This window comes from Equus przewalskii, chromosome 10, assembly GCF_037783145.1.
Source record: "Equus przewalskii isolate Varuska chromosome 10, EquPr2, whole genome shotgun sequence".
In the NCBI taxonomy this organism is placed as follows: Eukaryota; Metazoa; Chordata; class Mammalia; order Perissodactyla; family Equidae; genus Equus; species Equus przewalskii.
Window position 1 is genome coordinate 47,110,651 of NC_091840.1, and position 20,783 is coordinate 47,131,433.

At 50.8% G+C, this 20,783-nt stretch overlaps 2 protein-coding genes and 1 long non-coding RNA gene across 16 annotated transcripts in view; 2 read left to right on the forward strand and 1 right to left on the reverse strand.

The window, feature by feature from the left end:
* EMC6 (ER membrane protein complex subunit 6) lies at positions 1-514 on the forward strand. The gene has a single exon (XM_008538091.2). It carries the CDS (start codon positions 1-3, stop codon positions 331-333), a length of 333 nt encoding a protein of 110 aa, XP_008536313.1. The 3' UTR covers positions 334-514.
* P2RX5 (purinergic receptor P2X 5) overlaps positions 303-20,783 on the reverse strand; it is a 26,708-nt gene continuing 6,227 nt past the window's right edge. Inside the window, exons 2-14 of one of the 13 annotated variants that reach the window (XR_011523161.1) lie at positions 14,882-15,032; positions 14,159-14,230; positions 13,836-13,911; positions 13,653-13,749; positions 13,287-13,367; positions 12,815-12,953; positions 12,035-12,171; positions 11,479-11,572; positions 11,264-11,329; positions 8,986-9,068; positions 7,895-8,062; positions 5,727-6,424; positions 303-670 (exon numbers count right to left, since the gene is read on the reverse strand). Coding sequence is in view for 9 of the 13 variants with exons in the window: in XM_070560900.1 (XP_070417001.1) it covers positions 6,355-6,424; positions 7,895-8,062; positions 8,986-9,068; positions 11,264-11,329; positions 11,479-11,572; positions 12,035-12,171; positions 12,815-12,953; positions 13,287-13,367; positions 13,653-13,749; positions 13,836-13,911; positions 14,159-14,230; positions 14,882-15,032 (1,234 nt within the window). In the remaining 4 variants the exon portion in view is untranslated. Of the gene's footprint in view, positions 671-2,461; positions 6,425-7,894; positions 8,063-8,985; positions 9,069-11,263; positions 11,330-11,478; positions 11,573-12,034; positions 12,172-12,814; positions 12,954-13,286; positions 13,368-13,652; positions 13,750-13,835; positions 13,912-14,158; positions 14,231-14,881; positions 15,033-20,783 lie in introns of those variants that run through there. The other 12 variants (XR_011523163.1, XR_011523165.1, XM_070560900.1 and 9 more) reach the window with 12 other exon arrangements.
* LOC103562925 (uncharacterized) overlaps positions 18,386-20,783 on the forward strand; it is a 7,014-nt gene continuing 4,616 nt past the window's right edge. For both annotated transcript variants that reach the window (XR_011523169.1, XR_011523170.1), the window contains exon 1: positions 18,386-18,552. This is a non-coding gene — a long non-coding RNA (uncharacterized lncRNA). The remainder of the gene's footprint in view (positions 18,553-20,783) is intronic.

A 20,783-nucleotide genomic window follows, 5' to 3' on the forward strand; every position in this document is an offset into this window, starting at 1 on the left:
ATGGCCGCTGTGGTGGCCAAGCGGGAAGGGCCGCCGTTCATCAGCGAGGCGGCGGTGCGGGGCAACGCGGCCGTCCTGGATTACTGCCGGACCTCGGTGTCCGCGCTGTCGGGGGCGACGGCCGGCATCCTCGGCCTCACCGGCCTCTACGGCTTCATCTTCTACCTGCTCGCCTCCGTCCTGCTCTCTCTGCTCTTAATTCTTAAGGCGGGAAGGAGGTGGAACAAATATTTTAAGTCGCGAAGACCTCTCTTTACAGGCGGTCTCATCGGAGGCCTCTTCACCTACGTCCTGTTCTGGACTTTCCTCTATGGCATGGTGCACGTCTACTGAAAGGGGCGCGGGATGACTTTTTTAAAAAACCAGATTGGGAGGACTGTTGCCAGAAATTAACACCGGGTACACTTAGTTTTTAAATTGTTGAATTCGCTGCTTGTTCTGTAACGTTATAAATAATTTATATCTGAAGACGAAGCGCCTGTAATACTCTTCAGATTAAAGGAAGCGTCAGACACCTTGTGGAGTTTTTTCCTACCTTAACGCATTCCCGCTGTCTGCCATGGGTGCAGAATCGCCTAGTTTTGACTCCTGGAGAGCTGGGACTGAGCCTTGGCCTTCTGGAATTTCCTCGCATTTACACATAGGTCATCCAGAGAGGGTGCACCAGGGCCTAAATAAAAAGAGAACTTAATTATTGATTGACATCCTAAGGACTAATAACAGTTAAGTGTTCCCTATACGCCAGGCATTGTGCCTTATACCTTTTACACCCAGTATCTCATTGAATTCTAGCAATATCCTTGTGGAGTAGATGTGATTATTATCCCCCATTGATGAACCTGAGACCCAGAGAGGTTCACTACCTCTTCCATAGGAGGCACAGCTAGGAAGAGGCAGAGCCAGGATTCAGAAACAGTTCACTTAATTGCTCTTGCTGTGTTGGCTGCGGACCTTTTCAGAGCCCGGCCTTCCCTCCCCCTAACCGCTGCTTTCAGGTGTGAATGGTGTCATTTTGGTTCCATTTCACCTAATCACAGCCAGCTCTTGTTTCTGTTAAGAACATTAATTTAAGCTCTTTTCTAGACTTTGTTTAGATTCAGCAGACTGGATGTTTAAGCTAAACTTTGGGCTTGTCTGGAGTGTAAATGCTTCTGTCTATATGCTAATCCACCATCCCTTATTGTCAGGAGGGTTATCTTAGAATAAAATGCATACATTTAATTGAAAAATAAATATGGTATTAGAGTTATGGTAATGAACATGTTGCTTATGGAATCTATAGTCTAACTGGGAAGACCAGGATTACCTAATTTCACAAATATTTAAATGATGGTAAAGTGCTATGAAGAGAGTACATAGGAGCCCCAAACCCAGCCAAGGTTGGGGGGGGGTGGGGGTCAAGAAAGGCTTCTTTGGGGAAATAATGTTACATCTGAGACCCAAAGGTTAAATAACAGCCAACTGAAGTGTGGAGAAGGGGGTACTTGCAAGAAAGCAGATGCATGAGGGCCATTGGGCAGGAAGGAGTTTGGCTTGTATCTGCAGAGTTAGAGAAGAGGCCATGGGGTGGCCCTGGACCAGATCATGGAAGGCCAGAGTGAGGAATTTGGCCTTGATCATAAGAGCAATTGGGGGAAGCCTTTAGAATTTTAGAAGTGATGTGATCAGATTTGGATTTTTGGATCTGAGAGCTTGAATCCAAGTCTTCTTTTACAGACAGTAGGTGGCACATGGCCAGCAACAGAAATGGATCTGCGACCCAGGCCTCCTGAATCCCATTTTAGATTCTGGACCACATGTTTGCACATGAGGCCAAGCAGCAGCTCAGGCCACAACTTTGCCTCCCTCTCCCAATGACCTCCTCTGAGCCCTTTCTCTGACTGCCACTGAAGATGCTCACTTTCATGGTTTGCACACTCCTCCACTCTCCCAACCTCCCCCAGTCCTCTCTCGGGGCCTTCTCTGAGTGGGAAGGGGGGGTTCATTCCTGATGCAGGGTAAGGAGGAAGCAGACCTTACTGCAGATCCTAAGGGGGGGACAGGGAGGGGTAGCAGAATGGGGGCATAAGGGAGCTGATGTTCTTAACCATTCCTCTATTTTTAGGCAGTAAGTTTGTTTGAAGTGTTCACTATTATAAAAAATACTGCAATAAATATCTTCACATCCATATCATTATGAGGGAATTTAATAAGCTCCTGGAGCAGAAGATTAAAACTCGAATCCAGATTACACTCATTGAAGGAAAAGTACCAGTTTTATCAGTGCCCTCCTAGTCTTTAATGTTTCCTCACTTAAAGAGTTTCCTTACTTTTATTTGAATTCCTTTGCAAAATAAGGAATGTAATATACTGTTCACTAATTGTTTCTGTGTCTGCCTCTTTTGGTCTCACTTTCTCCTTACATTTTCCTCTAAAACATGGGGTGCCCATGAAGACATGAAGGGAAAAAAAATCAGGACACTTTTAAAGTTTACACCTTTTATTGTTTTATAACCAAATAAAAAATGTCAAAGAATACATATATTGGACAGGTCCCAGAAAATGTTTGCCATCTTCCCCCTTTAATTCTGTGTACTGGCTTAAGGGGAAACAAGCAGCTGGAAGAAAGGTGCATCCTTTGGAGAGAGAGCGTTCTTGCGTTCGCTGGAGAGTATGCTCGAGGAAGTGAAGTTGCATCACTTGGGTGGAAGGGGGTGGGTTGGAGCCAAATGGAGCCCTTTTCCAGACATGCAAGATGCCATTCCAAGTGGGGTGATTTACGACTCTCCAGGGCACTGTAGTCCTTAGAGACACCTGGAGGAAGTCACAATCCTCCTTTATGACTGGTCCCCCAGTAGGGCAGCCAACCACTGAGAAGGAAGAACTGATGTGCGGCGGGCACAAAAGGCAGCCGTGACTAGTCAGTCCTGATGACCCCTTTATCAGAAGACGGCACTTTGCTTTTTCATGGCTGGTCCTGTGGTATCACATTGATAGCACCCAATTTACAAACTTCACATGGGCCAGCATCAGAGTACTCCCAAGGCATGGAATAACTCAGTCGTTAGGAAAATACCAAGTAGATGGCTTTAGGCCAGGGCCTGAACATACACATAGACAATTCATGATCCTGAACGTCAGCATGGAAAGAAGCTCTTGAGAGGCTGGCACACACATCTTCCTGATGAGGCATCGGCCACCCTGACAGAAAGGGGCTTTCCCAAGTTTGAAAGCAGCTCAAGTGCCCACTTCTTCCCATTACAAAACTAGTTTCTATAAGATTAGTGAGCCTCCCAATTATGTACCAAAACTATCCCCAAAAAAGTGGGGGAGCTGTGCAAAAGCAAGGAAACTTTGGCAGTGTGCAACACTATCCAGAAGCGGTAATGTGGGCCCCTGACGTGTAGTATGGAGGCCACCTGGAAGGCTTTGTTGGACTTGAAGAAAACAATTAGGTTGAGTAAGTCCTTTATGGCAGTAGGGCCTAATGGGGCAACTCTTAAAATTAAAGCAAGTTGATGACAAGAAAACTGGCTCCAGTCATACGGTCTCAATCCAGTTCCTATGTTGCTCCTGCTCACATCAAGGCATTTCTTTTACACATGCGGTTCCCTTACCTGGAATGCTTCCCCATCACCTAGTTAGACTGCTACTAATCTTTCAGATGTCAGTTCCTTGGGGAAACCTCTGGCTACTCATTGAGAACTCACTTGAGTCTGTGACTACATGCATGACCCCTGATGAAGATTCTGCCCCCTAGACTGTAAGCAGCCGGCCCTGGTGGTCTAGTGGTTAAGATTCGGCACTCGGCGGTGTTTCAGATACCAGCTGGGTCACTCATAGTGGACAGGTTTTAGCAGAGATTCCAGACTAGACAGATTAGGAAGGAAGACCTGGCTACCCACTTCCCAAACAACTGGCCATGAAGACCCTATGACTAGCAGCAGAGCATAGTCTGACAGCACCGGAAGGTGAGAGCATGGCACAGAAAGACCAGGCAGGGTTCCGCTCTCCTGCACACGGGGGCGCTAGAAGTCAGAGTCGACTCGAGGGCACTGCTAACAAAGACTGTAAGCACTCGGGCAGGGGCTGTTTCTGTGTTGCTCGCCACTGTGTCACCAGCATTCAGTCCCACACCTGACACAACAGGTACTCAATAAGTATTTACTGAATGAATACTATAGGAAGACATTTTCATTCCAGTATAAAATAAATAGTACGACTGTCCCCAGGTTATATGGCCAAGTTATATGGCTGCTGCAAAGCAATTCCAAAAACAGCCCAACCCCTCAGCAGCCACAACCCCTGCCCTTTTTACTTCCTCCCAAACATAAAAGGAACATGCCAGATTATCAAACCCAAGGGTTTGCATTAGTGAAGAAGTGAAACACCACAGTGGATCACCCGGATTTTTCTATTCAGAGGGTGGGTGGGCTTGTTGACAGGTTACCAGGCAGCCCAACGTGAGGGAGCTGCTTCCTCTAGAAGGGTTCCTGTTCTGAGGACCATTCCCCTCTGCCCCAGTGGCAAAGCCTCACCGGAGACCCTCTTTCAGGCCCCTTCTGACCGTCTCCAAAGTCCCCAGTGGAAAGATGCTTACCGCCTCCTCTGTGTACAGAGGGGAACCAGGCTTCTCTGACTCGAGCGAGGCCCAGAGAGAGCCCTTCAGAGAGGACGTTCCCTCGTGTGTGGGAGTAGTGGGGCTTGCTAGGCCAGAGGCAGCACTGCGGGCCTTTGCTGCCAAGTGGGTCAGACAGCAGTGAGTGATGAGTTCTAGGTTCCTCCCCTTGGGTTTACACACAGGCTCCTCAGACATTGGGAGAGGAAGAGGTGAGCTAGCCAGATCCCCAGCCCAGTATTTAAGCATATTCCATTGAGTCCCTTTCTGATAGAGGAGACTGACACTGCAGGCCTCAGGAAAAGCTCATTTGCTGAGTGAGGGCGCAAGTAATCAAGTGGATTCTCAGCAAAACAAGGGAGCCTCCTGGAATTGGTAACACAAGTTGCCTTGGGGAACAGGGGTGGGAGGGGAACTTTTCACTGTCTATTCTTTTGTACCTTTTAAATTTTGAATCATATAAGTATTATCTAGTCAGAATATTTTAATTTAAACAAATTAAGCATAATGCCACTTCCCCAGGGCTGGGATCCCCTCGTTCTCAAGGTAGAATGCCTGTAAGTCTGACCTAGAAATGGGCGCCACCACCAAAGCTGGCCTTTTCCTCGCTCAGAACCAGGCTTTGCAGATCTCAACGAGTGCTCCTCAAACTTTAACGTACACACAGATCACCTGGGAATCTTGTTGAAATGCAGATTCTGATTTAGGAGGATGAGGGAGGGGCTGGAGACTGCATTTCTATCAAGCTCCCAGGTGATGCCCATGCTACTGGTTTACGGACCATACTTTCAGTAGCAAGGCTCTACAGCCACTAAGGGAAGGAAGCTGCAGAGTTCTGCAGGGTCTGGGTGGGAAAGAAGGGGCAGGGCTGAGGGCTGAGGGCCTCCCTAACAACAACTGTTTCCACCTGCTGAGTGAGCACCACCCATTGTCTCATTAGCTCTTCAGACCCAGTCTTTGAGGAGAGAGGGAGGGAAGCCGGGCAGGGACACCCAGCCCCACAGAACAGCAAGAGCCAAACCACACAGGCAGATGATCGCCCACCTGGACGAGACGCTATGCCCAGAGGTTCCCGAGGCCGGGCGGTCAGACTGGAGCAGAGGCCTCCTGCCTCCCCTTCCCCTCTTACCTAGAAGCTCTCGGAGGCTCCCTCTCCCCTCAAGGGCCAGCTGCCTCCTGATGGGTCCAGTCCTTTCCTGGTTGCCACCTTTAAATTTGATCCCTGGGGCAAAGCCAAATGTCCCCTTGGATGTTGGCTAAGGTCTTCCTCTGAGGAGCCATCATTCTCTAGAGGCATTTGTGAAGGTCTCAGCAAGAGGCTGGAGGAAGGCCGGAGTGGCTGAGCCTGGCAGTGACGTCTCGGCTCTTGAGGGAATTACAATGTGCTCCCCTCCCTGAAGGCCAGGTCAGCGTCTCATTTAAGCATCTCTTGGATAGGGTCCAGCCCACAGCAAAAAATGTTTACTGCATGTATGAATGCATCAATGTCCAATTGGAGTCTCAGAAAAAGTGAAACCGGCCGCCCTTCCCTCTCCAAGGGCCTCCTCTTCTAGATCTGAGCCTTCTAGCCACTGGGGGGCTCCCCTCCCTACACACACAACAAAAAGCTTGTAGCAAGATCCCAAAGTGCAGGAGAGATGGCTGTGCCTGGAAGCCCCGTCCCATGCAGACACAACGACGAGTCTTCCCAGTTCAGAGCTGCAGGCGGTTCTGCCTCCAAGGTCTTCGCCAAATCTGCTCTCAGCCAACACCTCTGGCTACGCCTCCACTGTCTGCAGGTTCTGTGGCTGCTCCACATTCACCTTTCCATTCCCCAGATGGCCAGACCTGTGTGTGGGTGGGTGGGGGCACAGAGAGGTACAGAGGATGGTTGGGAACCCTGTGGACAGGGACGCCTCGGTAAAGGCAGAGTCCACCCGCAGCAGCCTCTCTGGCAGCCCCGCAGGCAGCCAGAGCATTCGCAGAGAGGGGCAGTCTGTCAGAGTCCGGGGTGGCAGCCCAGACACATGAAGATGCACGGGCCTCTGGAGCTGCGCCAGCCATGAGCAGCAGCAGCCACCACGGTGGCACCCTGAGCCTCCCACAGCAACAGGCAAGGCTGCGCCAAGACCAGCAGGGTGGCCATTCTTCCCTCTCGCAGGCTAAAGAGCTCAGGAAGTGACAGCTCAGGGAGCATGTGGGGAGCTGCTGGGTGCCGGGCCTACCCCTGCAAACAGATCCCCAGCCTCCACTGCTTCCTTGCCCCCACTGCTGCAGCCCCAGCTCTCGTCTTTCTTTCCTCTCTCCTCTCCATTCTTTGCCTTTCCTCTCCATCCCAGTCCATTTCTCCCTCCTCCCCTGCCCAGGCCCAGCTCCCAGCTGGAGGCTGCCAATCCCCAAGTCAGCAAAGAATGAAAGCTGGAGACCAGAGGAAAGTCCACTCCAGGCCAGTGAACTCTGGGACGTGATTAAACAAGAGGAGAGTCACAGAACCCTAGTCTGACTGAGCAGGAGGGACCCCTGTGTCCAGCCCCCACTGGGAAAGAAAAAGGAAAACGCCCAGAAAGAGGGCATCCGTTGAAGGGCACACAGCGAGGCCGAAGCAGAGCAGGCCTAAAAGCCGGCCTGCTGACTCAGCCCAGGGCACCCTCCCAGCACCAGGCTGTCATGTCTGCAGAAGCGGCCAGGGAAAGGCAGCCTGTGGGCCGCCTGTCAGCACAGCCGCCACCCTCCTGAGGCCAGGGCAGCTCCAGAATTTCCACACGGAAGAGGGGCTTAGGGAAGTCATCTGGCATGGGGTGGGGGGTGGGAGGCTTGAGAAGAGGGAATAACCTGATGGAGAAGAGCTGGATTCTAGGGACACGCTGCCTGGGTTCAAATCCCAGCTCCACCATTTGTTAGCTGTGTGACTTGAGCAAGTTACTTATTAACCTTTCTGTGCCTCATTGGTAGAATAGGCACTATTAGTGTCCACCTCAGTAAGTTGCTGAAGTGAGATCACATATACAGAGAGCTCAGTGTAGTGCAGGGCAGAGAGTAAGCCTGAGTGAAAGATAGTCGGTTATTGTCCAAACGCCGGGATAGCACAGCAAGCAGAGTGGTTTGCAGTTTACTTAGGGGTACTGAGGAGCTAATGGGGACCATGGGGGGCTAAGGCAACCCCACATTCCCCCTCCCTGCAGAGTCCAACTTGGATGGGCTCTCCTGGGTCCTGGCCGTCCTGTCTCGTAGCCAGGCCACCCCAGAGCAGGGAGCACAGCAGCCAGCCGTGCCATCTCTGTAGGACCATTCTCAGCCCTCTGCTGAGCAGCCCCTCACCTGGCGGGCTCGAGGAGCTGCCGGCACACACAGCCATTCTCCTTCGGGCTGCCGCCTCCGTCCTGCGCCTCTGGCAGCTCTGGCAGCCCTGGCCCCGCCGCGTCCTCAGTCTCCGGGGCCCCACCCTGCCGCGAGGACTCCACCGGCTGGAGACAGACCCCTAGCTCCCTGGGCAGGACACGATCATTAACCCTGGCCTGCGGAGCCGGATGCTCCCCCAGCACTGGCGGGCCGGGCCCTGAGAGCCACTAGCCCTGCAGGGGGTGCCCTCCTCCTCCTCCAGCTCAGTCAGCTGGCAGGTGCGGTCAGGGCTCAGTCTGAGACCGGGCTCAGGGCTTAGGGCTCAGCCTAAGAACCAGGGCTAGGGTTCAGTCCAGGCCAATGACGCAGGCGGACCCTCCCCCCGCTGTCCTAGGCTGCAGTGTGGCTGAGGGAGTGCCAGGTGCCTGTTCGGAGCCCACCATCTGCAACTCATTCTGATCCCACCTCCTCCAGAAAGCCTCCTACAAGGGCTGGGCCAGAGCCCCTGTCCCCTTCCCGTCCACCCGCAGACATCAGGATATCCCACTCATACTGCATTCTGCCACTCTGAACACACATCCCCTACCAAACCCACAGCCCCAGAGAGCCTGGAAGTAGGCCCCCATGGTGGGAAAAAAAGTCCATTTCTTCCTTCCCTTCCTACTCCATCTTCCCTCAGCCCCAGCCCACTAGGAACCACCAAGTCCAAGAATCCTAAAACATAAGTGCTGAGAGGCACTATATGTAAACCAACTCTCTCGTTTTGCAGAGAGAGAAACTGAGGCCCAGGGAGACCTAGGACTTGTCCAAAGGTGCCTGGGAGACAGCAGCAGAGCCGAGCCTGGAGACCGGGTCTCCTGCCCATGGCCCGTAGCGGCCTTTTCTTCTGCCAGCTGCACTGTGGCGGGATGCAGTTCTGTAAAGCACGTGTCAGAACATTCCACCTTCCCAGGCCCTCCCAGGGGAGCTCCCTGGGCTCAGCCCTGCCTGCACAACCCAAACGCAACATCAAAGCAGGGTAAAGATTCTTGGGGGGGGGCGGGGGCGGAGTGGGAGGAAGCACAACTGACCTGGCTTCCTCATACTTCTTGTTGCGGTAAAAGTTGCTCTTTTTGATGAGGTAGATGAGCACCAGGTCACAGAAGAAAGCCCCCTGCAAAAGAGTCGGGTTCCCTGACTCAGAATCCCAGACCTCCAGACAGCCGCCAGCCGCCTGACACGAGATGCATCCTGTGTGATCTGGCAGCAGCCTCTGAGGGGGCATTGTCCCCACTTCATAGATGGGGACACTGGGCTCAGAAAGAGGAACCTTTGTCCAAGGCCACAGAGCTGGACCACGGTGGAGCCAAGGTTCCCCTGGAGTCCATCTGATCCCCCACACTCTCCTAACCCCATTGAATCACATCTTCAACAAATGTTTGCTGAGCACTCGCCACTGGGGTGCAGGGAGGTTTAAGACAAGGAGACCTTGAGGGACTCTCCTTCTGGTGCAGGAGACAAACATGTAAATTATGACACAAAGTGACAGGTCCTATGACAAGGAGAGGAGCGGGGGAGCAGAGACAAGACGGGACTTCACTTAGCCTGGGGAGGGACATCTAGGCTGAGTCTTGAGGGCTGAATAGGAGTTTATACAAGGCAAACAAAAAAAGAAGTTCAGGAAGGGCACTGCAGAGGTAGGAACAAGCCTCTCGTGCCTGGGAATTCCACAGCCCTGTGGGGGAAGAGCTAAAGAGACTTCTGGAGAGGTGGATGGGGACCAGCCTGTAAATCTTCCTAGAGTGTCTCCAAGGCACTGGCCCTAATCCCCCAGGGGAGGCACTAATGGCTTTGAATAGGGGCAGGACACACAATTGTGGCATTTTAGAAAGAGCCCTCTGGTAGTCAGCGTGAGAGAGAGACTGGAGGGGATCTGACAACAAGGACACGACAGGGGTGGTCAAGGACAGATGAGGCCTGAGCTAAGCCAGCTGGGACCCACTGACACCTGAACACACGCGCTTCATGGAGCAGCTTGTGCAAATGTCCATCTCCTCCACCAGAGGGCGACACCACCCATGGCACAGAGTGGTGGGAGGGCGGGTCCTGATTCAGTGGCATGGGGTGGGAAGGGGCTGATGGCTAAGCCCGCAGGTGAACTTGATTCTCTGACCCTGGGATCTGCACACCTCTTTTTTTCCCCCAGATACCAAAAATGTTACTTATCAATTCCTTGTTCCCAGAGAACACTCCTCCCACCCCCACCCAACCGCTACCACCCTTTCCCCGTTACCTTAATTTCACAGGTATGCCCCCCAGATGCGCCTGCGTTCTGATTGACCCCCATCATAAGGAAGTGATGACGGAAGGTGGCCCCTCACTCAGAAAGTTCCACATGCAAACAGACATGTGAGGAGGTCTGCAGTGAGGAGGAATCCTGCGGGGCTCACTTTCATCCGTGGGCCACCTCTCAGGAGCACGCCTCTCTGCATCCCGTTACAGGACAGTGTTCCTGGTCTCAGTAAAGTCAATCCTAGGACCTGCCAGAAGCCTCCAAGGGACCTGTTGTGGCCTCCTGGGCGGAGAAAGGAGGCAAGAGGCTGCTGGAAACCCTGGCAAGAGGTTTGTTGGGATAGGCCGAGCCACTCACTGTCAACTCTCATGTCTTTAAAACACTTTCAGAAGAACAAAGGGGCATGACAGATTCGGAGGAAAGCTTTCCCTGCCCTCCGCCACTCCTTCCCCTCCAGTGGCCCCTCTGGACCCAGCTAAAGGACACATCTGAGGAGGGACTACAGCCTGACTTCCCCGCGTCATCTTTTTAGCCCCGTGATTCTCAACAGGGGGTAATTTCCCCCCTGGGGGACATTTGGTGATGTTGGGAGATATTTTTCATTGTCACAACTGTGGAAGAAGGCACTCCCAGCATCTAGTGGGTAGATGCTGCTAGTGGGAATGCTGCTAAACATCCTACAATGCACAGGACGGCCCCAGAGAAAAAGGAATTATCAAAATGTCAACATGACCATGGTTGAAAACCCTGTATATCGCCAGCTCCGGCCTCTTTTTAGCAGAAGTGGAGATGAGGCTTAAGAAGTTCAGGGTCTGACTCAAGATCCCAGAGAACTCCTAGCCCCACTCCCAACTCCAGAGCTACAGGCAAATGCTTCTCTGGCTGTGGAAAGAGAAACTCAGGTAGTCACTGGCCGCTGGCAGGGGTGAAGTCCCAGAAAGCCCTCTTTACCCACGTCCATGCTGACCTTGCCAGCTCTCGTTCTTTCTGGGGCATGGAGACAGCCCCACAAAGGCAGTGTCCCCTCCCCACCACCAGTGCTCAGAGGGTAAAGGGCGGGAGGGAGAGGTACTCACAGCACCCATGAGCGCCACCCCAGAGCCCACGTTGATGATCGTGGGGATGATGCTGAACTTCCCTGCCTGGGGCAGAGAGAGACAAGGTGGGGTGACCCAGGAATGGTGGACAGCAGGATCCCCAGGGACTCCACCCAGAGCCAGCCCAGGGCCACTCCCAACATGCCCCACCCCAGACCTACCCAGCCTCAGAATGGGAGACCCACCCCACACACCTTGCCATTCACCATCACATCAAAGCGGATCCCATAGGCTTTCATCAGAGTTCGGAACTGCACCCCCTCTGTATCTCGGTAGTATTTGGCAAACCTGGGGGAGATCCGGCCCAGGGGAGACCTCAGCCTAGCTGGGCATTCACCGTTTGGCAACACAGAACTCGGCTGCTTTGGAGATTTATAAGCATTCTGTGGACCCTGACCCTCAGCAGCCCCAGCAGAGGTTGCACACCCTCTTGCTGACATTATGCTAAGGATTCATCCACATCCTTGAAATCCTTGCCAGACATTCCCCAAGAGGCAAGGGCTTTCCCACATGCTGGCATCAATGGAGCTGACCCAGCTGAGAAGCCAGGCCCCAGCTGCATGGTGAGCCAAGGGCGATGACACGCTTCTCTCCTCTCCTAGACACAGCCCCCGCTGCTGCCCCCTGCTCCCCTCAGCGGTCCCTCCCCAAACCTCCCACTCTGATTCCCAGCCCCAGGAAGGGCACTGGCACCCAGGAAAGGACACAGCATGGACAGGGTTATAAGGCAGCAGGCTTAGCCCCATTTACCTGAAATTGTACCCAGAAGAGACAGATTTTTCTGAAAATCGGTTGTCCAGACGGCTAAAATGATAGCGAGGATTGCATTCGGAGGGAGCTTTATCAAGATCACAGTCCCATTCAATCTGAATTCCTATCACACCACCCTTGATGAAAAAGAGACAAGAATCAGTGCACAGAACTTTCCGGAGATGGATAGAAGTCACAGACCAGCTCTTCATGGAGAGCTGGACAAGATGGGGGCAGTGCTCGGGCAAGGGGTCAACGGCTGGACCATCCTTCCAGGAGGAAGGGGGAGGGTCCAGGCTTCTAAGCCCCTCCTCTGGAGTGGCTGAGAAAAGCATTGCCAATGCCTCAGCCCCGGTTTCCTCCTGCTCCACGCCTCCAGAGAGCAGGGACCTCCCAGGGTGAGCGCCTACAACTGGACGGGCGTCTCACACACGAGCCAGAGGGGCCAGCGAGGCTCCTCTCGGCTCAGCTTCAGCTGACACCCAAGGACTAAGAACCAAAGAGCAGGTGCCCAGTGTGCCCCATGCCGAGTGCCCGCAGTCGGCTGTGTGTCACAGCAAATTCTTTTTTGTTTGAGTTTTACACTTTTTCTTTTTAATTGAAGTATAATTGACATACAATGTCATTACAGCTAATTCTGAAGACAGTGAGTTCCTGGGGCAGTCACTTTGCAGGGCAACCCCACCCCCAGGCCCCCCGATGCACTCTCTCCTCATTGCAGAGCCCAGGCCCAGAGCCCTCCAGCCTCCAGGGAGGGCTCCCTGAGTGCATGCCACCCACCTGCAGGGCTATGTCCTGGAAGTTGCTCCCCGCCCAGCTGACCAAGGACCCCACTCGGAAGATGGGGCAGTAGAGGTTCTTGGGGTCAAATTGACAGAACTTCAGGTAAGATCTGTCTTCGGTGTCCAGCACATTGGTCCTGGGTGGAGGCCGTGAACAGCCAGTGAAATGAAGGTGAGACTTGCTGTTCCTGGGCTGGAAACTAGCCTGACCCAGGAGACACTGGGCCCCTCACCCGGCCCAGCCTGAATCCCTGACTTTTGCCCCTACTCGAGTCCTGACTACTTCTCCCACTAACATCCTACTACAAGAAAAAAACAGAGCTCCACCTCACCCCCCGCAGGGGGAAGGGGGCCCCAGCATCACCAGTGGTTCATGCACAGACACTGTCACATGTACACCATGCACGTGGGCCCATGCACAGCCACCAGGAGGGCCAGCCAAGGATCCCCAGTAGCCAAGCCCCACATACTTGGAGAAGTTGAATTTGGGGAAGCGAATGAAGTTCTTTATGTAAACAGTGAAGTCTTCAGCCTTGCCCAGGAGTGGCTTCCTGGAAATCAAGATAGACAGCCTGTCCAGGAGGCCTTGCCCCTGCCCACTCTGTGCCTCCCCAGCCCCATGGTGGCGCTGAGCCCTGCCTGTTCCCTGGGTCCCCCAGAGCCTTTGCCAAGGACAGTTAAATTGGTCATGTTGGGGTGGTGCCCAGGCCTTTGTGGGGTGTCCTGGCTTCTCCCTCAGAATGAGGATCCCAAGTGGACCTGTCTCTACCATCAGGCTGGGACCCCCTGGACAGGACTGGGTAACCCCTCAGGGTCCCAAGGCCACAGCCACTCACGATGGCCTGGACTTTGTCTCCACTGGGCACCAGGCGAAGATCTCACAGGTGCCCCTTTGCATTTTCCCAGCCCGCAGGCAGCGGCCAGTCTTCACTCCTGAAAGGGTGGGACGGGGACAATGCCAGGAGCCTCCAGGCTCCAAGCCCCTTTTTGCCCCCAGCCCTGGCCACTCCAGGCCTCACCATTTCCAGCCACAACAGGCTCCCCAGGAGGGCAGTCGCTGTCCTTATAGCACAGGCCGTCAGGGATGTTTTCACTCTGCCAGGAAAGAAAGGCGCCTGGGTGGGGAGTCCCCTGCAGGAAGCCCAGCTTAGAGCCAGGGCCTACCCCAGGAGTTAGGACAGGGTTCCCTTCCCTGCCTGGGGCCGCCCACCCTGCTTCTCCCCCAAACAATGCAGGTATGTGCACTGGTGCATATATCCCCCAGAAACCCCTGCTTCAGGAGAGGGGTGGACCCCACCACTGCCACCAGCAACCCTCCCCAGCTCGCAGTGTCAAATCAAACCTCAGCACAGGTTCCCTGCCGCTGGTTAGGGGTCACAATCAGGTTGGTGACAATGAAGAAGACGTTCTCTCCCTGAGAAACCAGAAAGGGGTTGAGGAACCTCCTCCTGCCCTTTTGGGGACCCTCCTTCCCAGGGATGCCTGGCAGGGGGCAGGGTCTCTGCATAGGTGTTGGGGACAATGGGGCCACAACATTGGTGGATCCTGCCCATATGCTCACTGACCTCAGAGTCTCTGAGTACATGTCCTTGGATAGGTCCCTTCCAGGCCCACAACCCCAAACTGCCCCCACCCATGGATCCCTATTCTGCCCTCAGCCTCTGGGGTCCAAGCCCAGATCTGGGAGGAGAAGGGGCAGAGATGGGGTGGCCCCAGCCCTGGCCCAGGCCTCTTGTGAATAGGCCAGGGAGCCATTCCTGGGGCAGTGGCTAATATAAGGGAAGCCACCTGACTCACACTGACCTGGAAGTTCTCTAGCCCCACTGGGTCTCAAGAGGCTCAGATTTGTTAGGAACAGAGTGCTCTCATAATGCAGGCAGGGAAGGCGGGGGTTTGGTGTGGGGAGAAGGATCTAGGCAGGAACTCCACCTGCAAACCTTGGCAGCTGTCCTGGGCCAAGGGAGACAATGGATGGAGGGCCCTGGGTCCTGGAGCAGCTTCCCATGTGACCCACCCTGAGCCAGGCCCTGCCAGCCTGGGCCCCAGTGCTGGGTGGGACTCAGACCTGGGGTGGGATTACGTAGTCGGCAACATCCCAGAGCCGCGCCCCGAGATCCGAGGTGTTAGTGAAGGTCACGCCCTTGACTTTGGTGACGATGCTGCTCTCCAGGGAGGTGTCGGTGTCTTGGTAACCCTTCTTCCACAGGAACACCCAGCTGTGGGGAAGGGGCGGCAAGTGGGCGTCAGCCTTGTTGCTGCCCTCAGGGAAGTTTCCCCAGGCCCAGGGTGCAGTGAGGGAAGGCTTGGGGCTCCACCTTTCCACCAGCTCCTGGGCAGGGTCACAACTCCCACTGCTGCCTGAAACCCCATCCTGCAAGCAGCAGAGGTGACAAGCAACCCCAGAGGCAGAGACCGCTGCTCTCAGGAGCTGACGCCCTGCAGTCAGGCAGGCCACCCAGTCACTGGCTACCTGAGCTTGGGCAAGCTAACAAACCCTGGGGGTGAGCACAAGGATAACACACCTCGTGCTAAGGGTGTGAGACGGCTAGAGGCAGTGCACAACCTGAACTAACCACAAGGAGACCTCAGAAAAATCCAAATGGAGGGGCATTCCCAAAAGTAGAGTGCAAAATCCCAATCTTTGACACCCAACATACAAGAAACAAAAGGAAAAATAGACAAGTTGGACTTCATCAAAATTAAAAACTTTTGTGCATCAAAGGACACTATCGGGGCCAGCCTGGTGGCACAGCAGTTAAGTTTACACTTTCCACTTCGGCGGCCCGGGGTTCGCCAGTTCGTATCCCGGGTGCGGACATGGCACCACTTGGCAAGCCATGCTGTGGAAGGTGTCCCACATATAAAGTAGAGGAAGATGGGCACGGATGTTAGCTCAGGGCCAGTCTTCCTCAGCAAAAAGAGGAGGATTGGCAGCAGATGTTAGCTCAGGGCTAATCTTCCTAAAAAAAAAAAAAAAAAGGCCACTATCAAGAAAGTGAAAAGATAACCCACAGAATGGGAGAAAGTATTTGTGAGTCATATATCTAATAAGGATCGAGTACCCAGAATATAGTCATACGTCACTTAACGACGGGGATACGTTCTGAGAAATGCATCGTTAGGCTATTTTGTCATTGTGTGAACATCATAGAGAACTTACACAAATCTAGATGGTCTAACCTACTACACACTTAGGCTATAATACTAATCTTATGGGACTACCATGGTATATGCGGTCTGTCATTGACCGAAATGTCGTTATGCAGCACATGACTATACAGAAAGAACTCTTACAAGTCAATAATAAAAAAAGACAAATAACCCAATACAAAAGTGGGCCAAGGATTTGAGTAGACATTTCTCCAAGAAAGATATATAAATGGCCAATAAGCACATGAAAAGATGCTCAACATCATTAGTCAGCAGGGAAATACAAATCAAAACCACAATGAGAAACCACTTCACACCCACTAAGATGGCTATAACCGTAAAAACAAAAAATAACAAGTGTTGGTAAGAATGCAGAGAAACTGGTACTTGCTGATGGTACCTGCTGGGGAAAATGGTTTGGCAGTTCATGAAAAGGTTATCATACAACCCAGCAATTACATGACAAAGTATATACCCAAGAGAATTGAAAACACGTGTGTACATGAATGTTCTTAGCAGCATTATTTATAACAGCTAAAAAGTAGAAACAGTCCAAATGTCCATCAATAGATGAGCAGAGAGACGAAATGCAGTACATCCATACAATGGGATATTATTCAGCCATGAAAGGAATGAAGTACTGATCCATGCTACAACATGGATAAACTTTGAAAATAGTATGCCAAGTGAAAGAAGGTAGACAAGAAAGGCCACATATCGTATGATTTGCTTTATATGAAATGTCCAGAATGCACAAATCTATAGAGACAAATGGTAGATTAATGGTTGCCAAGGGTTGGAGGGAGGGGAGAGTTGCAACTGACTGCTAATGGATACTGGTTTCTTTTGGGGGTGATGGAAATGTGCTGGAATTAGCTAGTCACGATGGTTGTACAACATTGTGAATGTACTAGAAACCACTGAATTGTATCATCTAAAATAGTGAATGACATGCTATGTGAATTTTCCCTCAATTAAAAAATGGTAAAAAAAAAAAAATCCCATACACTTCAAAAAATGTCAATATCACGAAATAGACAGACTCTGGAACAATTGCAGATTAAAGGAGACTAAGAAGACATGACAACTAAATGCAGATTTTCTTTTGCTATAAAAGTAATGATTGGGACAATTAACAACAGGTCTGTAGGTTAGACAATATTGTTCAATGCTAATTTTCTAATTTTCATACTTGTATTTGGATAAATAAGAGAATTCCTTGTTTTAAGAAATACACAGTGAAATATTTAGGAGTAAAGGGGCATCATGTCTGCAACCTACTCTTAAACAGTCAGAAAAAATTCCGTATACATACCATTAATCTACCATTTGTGTGTGTGCCTGCGGAGAGACAAAGGGAGAAAGACAACACCAATGTAGTAACATGTTAACATGTGGGGAATCTAGAGCAAGGGCATTAAAAAAATTTTTATACTATTTTGTAACTTTTCTATAAGTCTAAAATTATGTCAAAAATACAAAAAATAATTTTCTACAATATGAGATGGTTCATGTAAATTGCTTAGCACAGTGAGCGCAATACAAAAAATAATTTTCTAAAATATGAGATGGTTCATGTAAATTGCTTAGCACAGTGAGCGCCTAGCACAGAGGAAGAGCTCAGTGAATACAACTCACCAACTTATTGCTGATGTTACTGTTAATGTTAGAGGTTGTCCTGGTAAACCTCCCCTCGGGAAACTTGGGGAAACAGGGGCCAGGAGAGGGCAGGAAGCTGCCTGCCTGAGGTCATACAGCAGTGGTATGGGATGTCCTGCACCTCCCATGGCACTGGTAAGGGTTCTCAGTATAGTAGGTACCAACCAGGATGTGTCTACCCTCCTCCTCTCTGGGTCCAGAGCTGGCATGTCCTGGGCCCTAGGCTATCCTGTCTCTAAGGAATTCTGAGAGGGCTGTATGGGGGATCAGAATTGGCCACCCCAAAATGTGTCTCTTTGCCTTGCCTTGATTATTTTTAACAACAAAAGACTGAAAGAAACTTTGACCTTCCCCCAACCTGCTAAAAGAAATTTAAAATAAAGGCCTGTCTTCAGGTCAGGCCATCACCATAGATAACTCTGAGTATCCAGTAGGCTGGGAGGATCCTTGCTAAGCCCACTCTTATCAAAGTCTGTTTATCAAACATTTGCTTTTCCTTCTCCATATGAAGCACCTTCCTCCCCTCTGAAGCCCCAAACCACTCCCACCTCCAACATCCTCCTTTGTCTTTAGCTTTAGATTTAAGATGAGAACCTTCACCATTTTGGCAAGTTACTCAGTTTTCCTTGGTCTCTCCCATGTATGCATGCTATAAAGCTTTGTTTAATTTTCTCCTGTTATTCTGTCTCATGTCATTTAATTCATAGCCGAGCTAGAAGGACCTAGAGTGAGTAAAGGAAATGTTCTTTCTCCCCAACAGTTTGGTGACTTAGATGGGATAAAATTTCGCTGGCTGGACACTGCTCACTCCTGGACTGCTGCCGCTGAGCGATCCTGGACCCCTGACGAGAGCCGGCAGGAAGTAAGAGTTCTTACTACGTCAGTCTCCCAGATCTCTGCCTACAGGGTCCAATGGAAATAAGAGTGGTGAGGTTTTTTTCCTTTTCTAAATTTAGATTAGCAGGAGAAAATATTGGTGAGGCTAGCTTCTTGGACTCAGCGACTCTAGGATTTGGTTGAGTACTCATTGGTTGTAGATTCTTTTCCTCCCAGAGATAGTACTTTTCCTTGTCTCTTTCTTTTTATGTCGTTCGTCACAAGACACAGGCATCTCTACAAGCCTGTTGTCTGGGAACATGCACATAAGGTGAAAGCTGTTGCTGAGGGCATCTTGGAAGCCAAAAAGGCCCCAAATATGGTGGGCGCAGGTTGAGCAGTTAAGAGCCATTAGGGCGCTCACCATTTCAAGAAGTCTCCCATGGAAGGATGAGTTGGTCACGGAACGGGGTAGATGACACAGGTCCCCCTGCCAACTTCAAAAAAATGTCCGTGCAATGACGAGGTACTCTGTAAAAATCCCCAACCCCACGATGCCTTCCTCCTAGGTATTATTCTGGTTCCAAGAGACCCAAGGCTTAGCTAAAACTGCTAATGTGCATATCAGATGAGGTTTTTTTCTATTTTCTTATTCTGTGTCTTGAGAGCTTGGCTTTGTGACCTTTCTGGTCTCTGCCATCTGGAGGATGCATGTACTGGCATGCATCTTGGCAGCCAGTCGAGTGCTGGGGCTCTGGGACACACTCTCTGTCTGGCTGTGTCAGCTCTCAGGGAAGCATGTCAGAGGGGGTCCCAGTTGCTTTCATAAGGGACCTTTGTCGTCTCAACCTTTGTTGCTTGCTGTGCAATGAAGGCCTTTGCTTTCTTAGACTGTTTTTGGGAGTGAACTTTCTGGATCTCTTTTGGGGATGCCTCTTGCGTCCATGGTTAAGCTTATTGGTATGAGTCACTGTTAGGATCCTACTCGTCCATGTGGCCAGACGATGGATCATTTAAATTGGGAAAACTTCTGAATTGGGAAAAAAAATTTGTGAGAGCTCTCATCATAATTTTTACTGGTACCTATGAAAAGGCCAAATTAAAAAGGAAATACAAAAAAAAAAAAAATGACTAGCCTTAAGACCCTGACTCAGGTTACAATTAAATTGAGAAAATGTAAAAGTATAAGTATTGATGAAATTATAATGGTTGGAATGTTTGAGCTGATTTTATATAAAGAGGTTATATCAACTTTGCCTGAGTATGTTTTAAAATATCTGACCGAGAACGTTTCCCCCATCCAAAATTAGAAGACCAAGACCTACTGATAAAGCCCTAATGAAAACTATGATTAGCGGTCTAAGAGTTCATGGAATTCAGATGAAATTTTGTAGAAAAACTGATATATTTATGGGCTTTATGTGAAGTGACTGTATCTCTTTTTGCTGGATTGTATCGTGGGGATAGACATTGTGTCTCACTGGGGAACATTTCCCCTGCCTGATTGTAAGACAGCACATAAATCTAAAAGGGAAGTCAGCAGGGCTGCCTGAGCCCACATCGTATGAGATAAAACTAGAGGCTAGTATGAGGGGCTAATAAAAAGGATAATGAAAGCTCCCCTCCAAGGTAAACTGGTCTAGGGTTAAATTGTACACTTAGAAAGAGGGCTCATGTTAAATGCTTTGTTCAGACTTTTACAGGTGTGATACATTGTCCTGAAAGTTTTACAACATACAAATCTTTGATTCGCCTCTTAAGTTAAAAATTTCCCTGATAGAAAGAAGCAATTGGAAGGGTGTAGCTGGAGGAGGGATTCAGCCTCATTTTTATCATTCAGGCTGTAGTCCAGTTCTTTAGGGAACTGGAAACAATCGTCTTTGTCTTGCAAATCTCTCCAAGGCTGGAGGTATGGTTCTGGAAGGCAGTTCAAAGTTCATCTGTCTTTTGCCAACCCCAGGGCCTCCCCTGTTCCTCCGAAAGTACTCCTAGACATTAATTGAGACAAAAGATTGAGACATGAGAAACTGATGAGGCAATTATCCCCCAGAACCTCCATCTTGAAGAAAACTTGACTGCTTTCTCTGTCTTTATGACGTAGATTTTCTGCTCCCATCTTCTCTAGGACCTGAGAGCCATTCTTGGAAATGCAAATGTTTCTCAGAAACTAGTGAGTTTTGTATTGCACCTGATTCATAACAAAAATTTAACATCTATGGGGGCCGGGGCCCCATGGCCAAGAAGTTAAGTTCGCAAGCTCTGCTTCAGCGGCCCAGGGTTTCACTGGTTCGGATCCTGGGCACAGACCTAGCACTGCTCATCAAGCCATGCTAAGGTGGCGT